Below are 9,677 nucleotides of genomic sequence, written 5' to 3' on the forward strand. Positions count from 1 at the left end.
GACAGTAGGTAAGGTGACATAGCGTCAGGACAGTAGGTAAGGTGACATACCATCAGGACAGTAGGTAAGGTGACATACCATCAGGACAGTAGGTAAGGTGACATAGCGTCAGGACAGTAGGTAAGGTGACATAGCGTCAGGACAGTAGGTAAGGTGACATAGCGTCAGGACAGTAGGTAAGGTGACATAGCGTCAGGACAGTAGGTAAGGTGATGAGCCGTCACGACAGTAGGTAAGGTGACATAGCGTCAGGACAGTAGGTAAGGTGACATACCATCGGGACAGTAGGTAAGGTGACATAGCGTCAGGACAGTAGGTAAGGTGACATAGCGTCAGGACAGTAGGTAAGGTGACATAGCGTCAGGACAGTAGGTAAGGTGACATACCATCGGGACAGTAGGTAAGGTGACATACCGTCAGGACAGTAGGTAAGGTGACGTACCATCAGGACAGTAGGTAAGGTGACATAGCGTCAGGACAGTAGGTAAGGTGACATAGCGTCAGGACAGTAGGTAAGGTGACATAGCGTCAGGACAGTAGGTAAGGTGACATAGCGTCAGGACAGTAGGTAAGGTGATGAGCCGTCACGACAGTAGGTAAGGTGACATAGCGTCAGGACAGTAGGTAAGGTGACATACCATCGGGACAGTAGGTAAGGTGACATAGCGTCAGGACAGTAGGTAAGGTGACATAGCGTCAGGACAGTAGGTAAGGTGACATACCGTCAGGTCACTAGGTAAGGTGACATAGCATCAGGACAGTAGGTAAGGTGACGTACCATCAGGACAGTAGGTAAGGTGACATACCGTCAGGACAGTAGGTAAGTTGACCTAGCGTCAGGACAGTAGGTAAGGTGACATAGCGTTGGACAGTAGGTAAGGTGACATAGCGTCGGACAGTAGGTAAGGTGGCATACCGTCGGGACAGTAGGTAAGGTGACATAGCGTCAGGACACTAGGTAAGGTGACATAGCGTCAGGACAGTAGGTAAGGTGACATACCCTCGGGACAGTAGGTAAGGTGACATACCGTCGGGACAGTAGGTAAGGTGACATAGCGTCAGGACAGTAGGTAAGGTGACATACCGTCGGGACAGTAGGTAAGGTGACATACCATCGGGACAGTAGGTAAGGTGACATACCGTCAGGACAGTAGGTAAGGTGACATAGCGTCAGGACAGTAGGTAAGGTGACATACCGTCGGGACAGTAGGTAAGGTGACATAGCGTCAGGACAGTAGGTAAGGTGACGTACCATCAGGACAGTAGGTAAGGTGACATAGCATCGGGACAGTAGGTAAGTTGACATAGCGTCAGGACAGTAGGTAAGGTGACATAGCGTTGGACAGTAGGTAAGGTGACATAGCGTCGGACAGTAGGTAAGGTGACATAGCGTCAGGACAGTAGGTAAGGTGGCATACCGTCGGGACAGTAGGTAAGGTGACATAGCGTCAGGACACTAGGTAAGGTGACATAGCGTCAGGACAGTAGGTAAGGTGACATACCATCGGGACAGTAGGTAAGGTGACATACCGTCGGGACAGTAGGTAAGGTGACATAGCGTCAGGACAGTAGGTAAGGTGACATACCGTCGGGACAGTAGGTAAGGTGACATACCATCGGGACAGTAGGTAAGGTGACATACCGTCAGGACAGTAGGTAAGGTGACATAGCGTCAGGACAGTAGATAAGGTGACATACCATTGGGACAGTAGGTAAGGTGACATACCGTCGGGACAGTAGGTAAGGTGACATAGCGTCAGGACAGTAGGTAAGGTGACATACCATCGGGACAGTAGGTAAGGTGACGTACCATCAGGACAGTAGGTAAGATGACATAGCGTCAGGACAGTAGGTAAGGTGACATAGCGTCAGGACAGTAGGTAAGGTGACATACCGTCGGGACAGTAGGTAAGGTGACATAGCGTCAGGACAGTAGGTAAGGTGACGTACCATCGGGACAGTAGGTAAGGTGACATAGCGTCAGGACAGTAGGTAAGATGACAGAGCGTCAGGACAGTAGGTAAGGTGACATACCGTCAGGACAGTAGGTAAGGTGACATACCATCAGGACAGTAGGTAAGGTGACATAGCGTCAGGACAGTAGGTAAGGTGACATACCATCGGGACAGTAGGTAAGGTGACATACCATCGGGACAGTAGGTAAGGTGACATAGCGTCAGGACAGTAGGTAAGGTGACATACCATCGGGACAGTAGGTAAGGTGACATACCATCGGGACAGTAGGTAAGGTGACATAGCGTCAGGACAGTAGGTAAGGTGACATACCATCGGGACAGTAGGTAAGGTGACATACCTTCGGGGCAGTAGGTGTCCTCCAGACAGAAGCTGGCTTTGTGACCCTCAGCAATCTTAGTTCCATTCAGGGTCAGAAGGTCATAATGGGTGAACACCTCAATGCTGTGGTAGTGCCTGTGAGGAAGAGGAGAGGAGGAGGAAGAAGAAGAAAAACAGAGGGTATTAATGCTGCATACCGCTGCTGGCTTGCTTCTGAAGCTAAGCAGGGTTGGTCCTGGTCAGTTCCTGGATGGGAGACCAGATGCGGCTGGAAGTGGTGTTGGAGGGCCAGTAGGAGGCACTCTTCCCTCTTATCTAAAAAGATATCCCAATGCCCCAGGGCAGTGATTGGGGACACTGCCCTGTGCAGGGTGCCGTCTTTCGGATGGGACGTTAAACGGGTGTCCTGACTCCCTGAGGTCATTAAAGATCCCATGGCACTTATCGTAAGAGTAGGGGTGTTGAACCCGGTGTCCTGGCTCCCTGAGGTCATTAAAGATCCCATGGCACTTATCGTAAGAGTAGGGGTGTTGAACCCGGTGTCCTGACTCCCTGAGGTCATTAAACATCCCATGGCACTTATCGTCAGAGTAGGGGTGTTGAACCCGGTGTCCTGGCTAAATTACCAATCTGGCCCTCATACCATCACGGTCACCTAATAATCCCCAGTTTACAATTGGCTCATTCATCCCCCTCCTCTCCCCTGTAACTATTCCCCAGGTCGTTGCTGCAAATGAGAACGTGTTCTCAGTCAATTTCCCTGGTAAAATAATGGATAAATAAATATTCAACATGAAGAGATTGGAGAACAGTTAACACTCAATAACAATAGCACTGAAAGCTTGTCTGGTGAATGAGGATAGTAGGATGATGGTCTGGTGTGTGAGGATAGGAGGATGATGATGTTGTTTGTCTGGTGAGTGAGGATAGGAGGATGATGTTGTTTGTCTGGTGTGTGAGGATAGGAGGATGATGTTGTTGTTTGTCTGGTGAGTGAGGATAGGATGATGTTGTTGTTTGTCTGGTGTGTGACGATAGGAGGATGATGGTCTGGTGTGTGACGATAGGAGGATGATGTTGTTTGTCTGGTGTGTGACGATAGGAGGATGATGTTGTTTGTCTGGTGTGTGACGATAGGAGGATGATGTTGTTTGTTGGTGTGAGGATAGGAGGATGATGTTGTTGTTTGTCTGTTGTGTGACGATAGGAGGATGATGTTGTTGTTTGTCTGGTGTGTGAGGATAGGAGGAGGATGTTGTTGTTTGTCTGTTGTGTGAGGATAGGAGGATGATGTTGTTGTTTGTCTGGTGTGTGACGATAGGAGGATGATGTTGTTGTTTGTCTGGTGTGTGAGGATAGGAGGATGATGTTGTTGTTGTTGTTTATCTGGTGAGTGAGGATAGGAGGATGATGTTGTTTGTCTGTTGTGTGACGATAGGAGGATGTGTTTTTCTACTGTTGTTGTTTGTCTGTTGTGTGACTTACTGTAAACAATACATCTATCAAATGGATTCTTGCCTACGTTCACTTGATATAAGACACTGACAGACAGAGATTTCTCTTTTTGACACAGCTTTTTTTTGTGTAGCCGTGGTGATGAATATATATATATATATATAGACTACAATAGAAAAGAATACGAGACAGTTAGAGATCTGTTTGGAACCGTTCCCTCTTTATCACAACCTCACGCTCCCAGAATAGAACCGAAGACTAAGACGCTGTGTTCGTCAGTTGGATCGGACCCTGCGTGGTACTGCTGTGGTCAGGAGAGTGACCAGGTTGTTCTCACTCTGTCGACCGCAGCGGAGCCACAACCACAGCAGTAAAGAACCATTCCACTCTGAATGGTCACAGTCAAGACTGTTGACACGGTTGGTTCCAGAGGAAGGACAACCAGGTCAAGAATAACTGTTCTTTGTTTAGTTGAAAATGCCTATACCACAACCTCCTATCATCTCCATAAAACTACAACTACCACAACCTCCTATCATCTCCATAAAACTACAACTACCACAACCTCCTATTATCTCCATAAAACTACAACTACCACAACCTCCTATTATCTCCATAAAACTACAACTACCACAACCTCCTATCATCTCCATAAAACTACAACTTCCACAACCTCCTATCATCTCCATAATAGGAGGATGATGATGTTGTTTTTCGATATTTCCATAGGAGGATGATGTTGTTTGTCTAGTGAGGATAGGAGGAGGATGATGTTGTTTGTCAACTTCCACAACCTCCTATCATCTCCATAAAACTACAACTACCACAACCTCCTACCATCTCCATAAAACTACAACTACCACAACCTCCTATCATCTCCATAAAACTACAACTACCACAACCTCCTATCACCTCCATAAAACTACAACTACCACAACCTCCTATCACCTCCATAAAACTACAACTACCACAACCTCCGATCATCTCCATAAAACTACAACTACCACAACCTCCTATCATCTCCATAAAACTACAACTACCACAACCTCCTATTATCTCCATAAAACTACAACTACCACAACCTCCTATCATCTCCATAAAACTACAACTTCCACAACCTCCTATCATCTCCATAAAACTACAACTTCCACAACCTCCTATCATCTCCATAAAACTACAACTACCACAACCTCCTACCATCTCCATAAAACTACAACTACCACAACCTCCTATCATCTCCATAAAACTACAACTACCACAACCTCCTATCACCTCCATAAAACTACAACTACCACAACCTCCTATCACCTCCATAAAACTACAACTACCACAACCTCCGATCATCTCCATAAAACTACAACTACCACAACCTCCTATCATCTCCATAAAACTACAACTACCACAACCTCCTATCACCTTCATAAAACTACAACTACCACAACCTCCTATCACCTCCATAAAACTACAACTACCACAACCTCCTATCATCTCCTTAAAACTACAACAACCTCCTATAATCTCCTTAAAACTACATCTACCACAACCTCCTATCATCTCCTTAAAACTACAACTACCACAACCTCCTATCATCTCCATAAAACTACAACTACCACAACCTCCTATCATCTCCTTAAAACTACAACTACCACAACCTCCTATCATCTCCTTAAAACTACAACTACCGCAACCTCCTATCATCTCCATAAAACTACAACTACCACAACCTCCTATCATCTCCTTAAAACTACAACTACCACAACCTCCTATCATCTCCATAAAACTACAACTACCACAACCTCCTATCATCTCCTTAAAACTACAACTACCACAACCTCCTATCATCTCCTTAAAACTACAACTACCACAACCTCCTATCATCTCCATAAAAATACAACTACCACAACCTCCTATCATCTCCTTAAAACTACAACTACCACAACCTCCTATCATCTCCTTAAAACTACAACTACCACAACCTCCTATCATATCCATAAAACTACAACTACCACAACCTCCTATCATCTCCTATCTCAATCCAACCCTCCTTCACTTGTCAAAACACAATTACCACAACCAATCTCTCTTAAAACTACAGCTACTACAACCTACAACCCATGTCTCTTAAAACTACAACTACAACTACAACAACCCACTACCCTTGTCTATTAAAACTACATCTACCATAACTCACAACCCATGTCTCTTAAAACTACAACTACAACAACCCACTACCCTTGTCTATTAAAACTACATCTACCATAATTCACAACCCGTGTCTCTTAAAACGACAACTACCACAACCAACAACCCATCTCTCTTAAAACTACAACTACCACAACCCACTACCCTTGTCTATTAAAACTCCCACAACCCCCCTTTGAGTACCTGTGACACTGGTGCCAGGTCCAGGACTCCCTGGTCGCTCTAGGTCTGAAGTCGGCCCGGCCCATGTTCATGATGCGTGAGGAGAATCGTAGCAGGCGTCTGTGTCCGTAAGGCCAGCTCATCCGGGCAGCAGAGGACGACAGACAGTTCTCCTCGTTGGCACAGGTCAGGAGGTGCAAGGGGCGGTCCTCCAGGTAGGCTGTCTCCTGGACCAACTGGGCATCTAATACCAGGTCAGGGGCCGCTGGTGGGGGGTCAGAGGTTAGAGGTTAGGGTTAAGAGATTAGCGTTGAAAGGTGAGAGGTTAAGGGTGGAAAGGTCAGCAGGTGGAAGGGTCTATGTGGGTGTTGTTGGGGATGTGTGTGTGTGTGTGTGCTTGCGTGATCGTGCGCAGGTGTTTGTGTGTGTGTGTGTGTGTGTGTGTGTGTGTGTGTGTGTGTGTGAGTTTGTTCATCCGTGTGTGTGTGTGTGCTGGTTGTAAGAACTCACTCTCAACACAGGTGACCCCAGCCGCCTTGCCATCTCCTCCCCTGGGGCAGTAGACCTGTGTGTTCCTACGACACTGCTGTATGGACATCTCTGTGCCGATGCAGTGGGTTCCAGTCAGAACCACCTCTGCTGCCTCCGGAGCTCCGGGCCAGTACCACGTCTCCTGTAGGACACACACACACACACACAAACACACGGACAAACGAACGACACACACACACACACACACACACACACACACACACACACACACACACACACACAGAACCATGAGGGCTGGAACTGAGTCAGTAGGTCACAGGACCAATGCCAAACCCAAATCCTTTTAATGACTGCCTCTCATTACCATTATACATAATAGTTTCATTAACGGTCATTATCACATTCCTCCACTCTCTCTTTCTTTCTTTTTCTCCCTATGGGCTTTTAATACACACACACACACACACACACACACACACACACACACACACACACACACACACACACACACACACACACACACACACACACACACACACATACACACACCCTGGGAGAGAGTGAGTGAGAGGTACCAAAAGGCCAGGAGGGAAATCCTATCACAATAGTGTCCCCTCTACAAACGGATCAACTGTGTGTGCACCACAGGAGGCTGGTGAGGGGAGGACGGCTCGTAATAGTGGCCGGAAGGAAGCAAATGGAACGGTATCAAACACCAGGAAACCATGGAAACCATGTTTGATGTATAACCCATTCCACTGATTCCCCTCCTCCCCAATTAAGGTGCCACCAACCTACTGTGTGTGTGTGTGTGTGTGTGTGTGTGTGCACGTTTGTACACCTGCGTGCCTCCATGTTAATGTTGTTCATCACCTGGTGGGCTCTGTTTGCAAAGCCGTAGCCCAGCTGTCTGCACACCACCATGGCCTCGTTGATGCCCCAGTTCTCACTGCAGACGGCCCCCCAGCGCTGTACCCCTCCCACCTCCATCAGCACCTCCACACGCCCCTCTGCTGGCTCCCTGCCCCCCGCCAACCGCACCTGGCACAGACAGGTTAGAAACACTTTATACACACTTCATAGACACTTCATAGACACTTCATAGACACGTCATACACACTTCATAGACACTTCATAGACACTTCATAGACACTACATAGACACTTCATACACACTTCATAGACACTTCATAGACACGTCATACACACTTCATAGACACTTCATAGACACTTCATACACACTTCATAGACACTTCATATACACACTTCATAGACACTTCATAGACTTCATAGACACTACATAGACACTCCATACACACTTCATAGACACTTCATAGACACGTCATACACACTTCATAGACACTTCATAGATACTTCATACGCACTTCATAGACACTTCATAGACACTTCATAGACACGTCATACACACTTCATAGACACGTCATACACACTTCATAGACACTTCAAAGACACTTCATAGACACGTCATACACACTTCATAGACACTTCATAGACACTTCATAGACACTACATAGACACTCATACACACTTCATAGACACTTCATAGACACTTCATACACACTTCATAGACACTTCATAGACACTTCATAGACACGTCATACACACTTCATAGACACTTCATAGACACGTCATACACACTTCATAGACACTTCAAAGACACTTCATAGACACGTCATACACACTTCATAGACACTTCTCACTTCTCTGTCTCAGTGTGTGAGTCAACTGGTGTGTGTGTGTGGGGTATGGGTAAGCGTGTGTGTTTGTGTGTGTATCTCTGTCTCAGTGTGTGTGTGTGTGTTTCACCTTGTGTATCTCTGTCTCAGTGTGTATCTCTGTCTCAGTGTGTATCTCTGTCTCAGTGTGTATCTCTGTCTCAGTGTGTATCTCTGTCTCAGTGTGTATCTCTGTCTCAGTGTGTATCTCTGTCTCAGTGTGTATCTCTATCTCAGTGTGTATCTCTGTCTCAGTGTGTATCTCTGTCTCAGTGTGTATCTCTGTCTCAGTGTGTATCTCTGTCTCAGTGTGTATCTCTGTCTCAGTGTGTATCTCTGTCTCAGTGTGTATCTCTGTCTCAGTGTGTATCTCTGTCTCAGTGTGTATCTCTGTCTCAGTGTGTATCTCTCAGTGTGTATCTCTGTCTCAGTGTGTATCTCTGTCTCAGTGTGTATCTCTGTCTCAGTGTGTATCTCTGTCTCAGTGTGTATCTCTGTCTCTGTGTGTGTATCTCTGTCTCAGTGTGTATCTCTGTCTCAGTGTGTCTCTGTGTGTATCTCTGTCTCAGTGTGTATCTCTGTCTCAGTGTGTATCTCTGTCTCAGTGTGTATCTCTGTCTCAGTGTGTATCTCTGTCCCAGTGTGTATCTCTGTCTCAGTGTGTATCTCTGTCTCAGTGTGTATCTCTGTCTCAGTGTGTATCTCTGTCTCAGTGTGTATCTCTGTCTCAGTGTGTATCTCTGTCTCAGTGTGTATCTCTGTCTCAGTGTGTATCTCTGTCTCAGTGTGTATCTCACTGTGGTCTCCAGCCCAGTATGTATCTCTGTCTCAGTGTGTATCTCTATCCCAGTGTGTATCTCTGTCTCAGTGTGTATCTCTGTCTCAGTGTGTATCTCTGTCTCAGTGTGTATCTCTGTCTCAGTGTGTATCTCTGTCTCAGTGTGTATCTCTGTCTCAGTGTGTATCTCACTGTGGTCTCCAGCCCAGTGTATCTCTGTCTCAGTGTGTATCTCTACCCAGTCTCCTCAGTGTGTATCTCTGTCTCAGTGTGTATCTCACCGTGTCTCAGTGTGTATCTCTGTCTCAGTGTGTATCTCTGTCTCAGTGTGTATCTCTGTCTCAGTGTGTATCTCACCGTGGTCTCCAGCCCAGTGTGTATCTCTGTCTCAGTGTGTATCTCACCGTGGTCTCCAGCCCAGTGTGTATCTCTGTCTCAGTGTGTATCTCACCGTGGTCTCCAGCCCAGTGTGTATCTCTGTCTCAGTGTGTATCTCTGTCTCAGTGTGTATCTCACCGTGGTCTCCAGCCCAGTGTGTATCTCTGTCTCAGTGTGTAT

At 46.5% G+C, this 9,677-nt stretch overlaps 1 protein-coding gene across 1 annotated transcript in view; it reads right to left on the minus strand.

Moving 5' to 3' along the window:
* The window catches only part of LOC135526246 (lysyl oxidase homolog 4-like), a 17,439-nt gene extending 7,949 nt beyond the window's left edge, over window positions 1-9,490 (minus strand). The window contains exons 1-5 of the mRNA XM_064954435.1: window positions 9,477-9,490; window positions 7,480-7,647; window positions 6,625-6,787; window positions 6,136-6,379; window positions 2,315-2,430 (exon numbers count right to left, since the gene is read on the minus strand). Of these exons, the coding sequence (XP_064810507.1) occupies window positions 2,315-2,430; window positions 6,136-6,379; window positions 6,625-6,787; window positions 7,480-7,596 (640 nt within the window). The 5' untranslated portion in view covers window positions 7,597-7,647; window positions 9,477-9,490. The remainder of the gene's footprint in view (window positions 1-2,314; window positions 2,431-6,135; window positions 6,380-6,624; window positions 6,788-7,479; window positions 7,648-9,476) is intronic.
* Window positions 9,491-9,677: the final 187 nt, after the last annotated feature.

Source organism: Oncorhynchus masou, chromosome 5 (genome assembly GCF_036934945.1).
Source record: "Oncorhynchus masou masou isolate Uvic2021 chromosome 5, UVic_Omas_1.1, whole genome shotgun sequence".
Classification (NCBI taxonomy): Eukaryota; Metazoa; Chordata; class Actinopteri; order Salmoniformes; family Salmonidae; genus Oncorhynchus; species Oncorhynchus masou.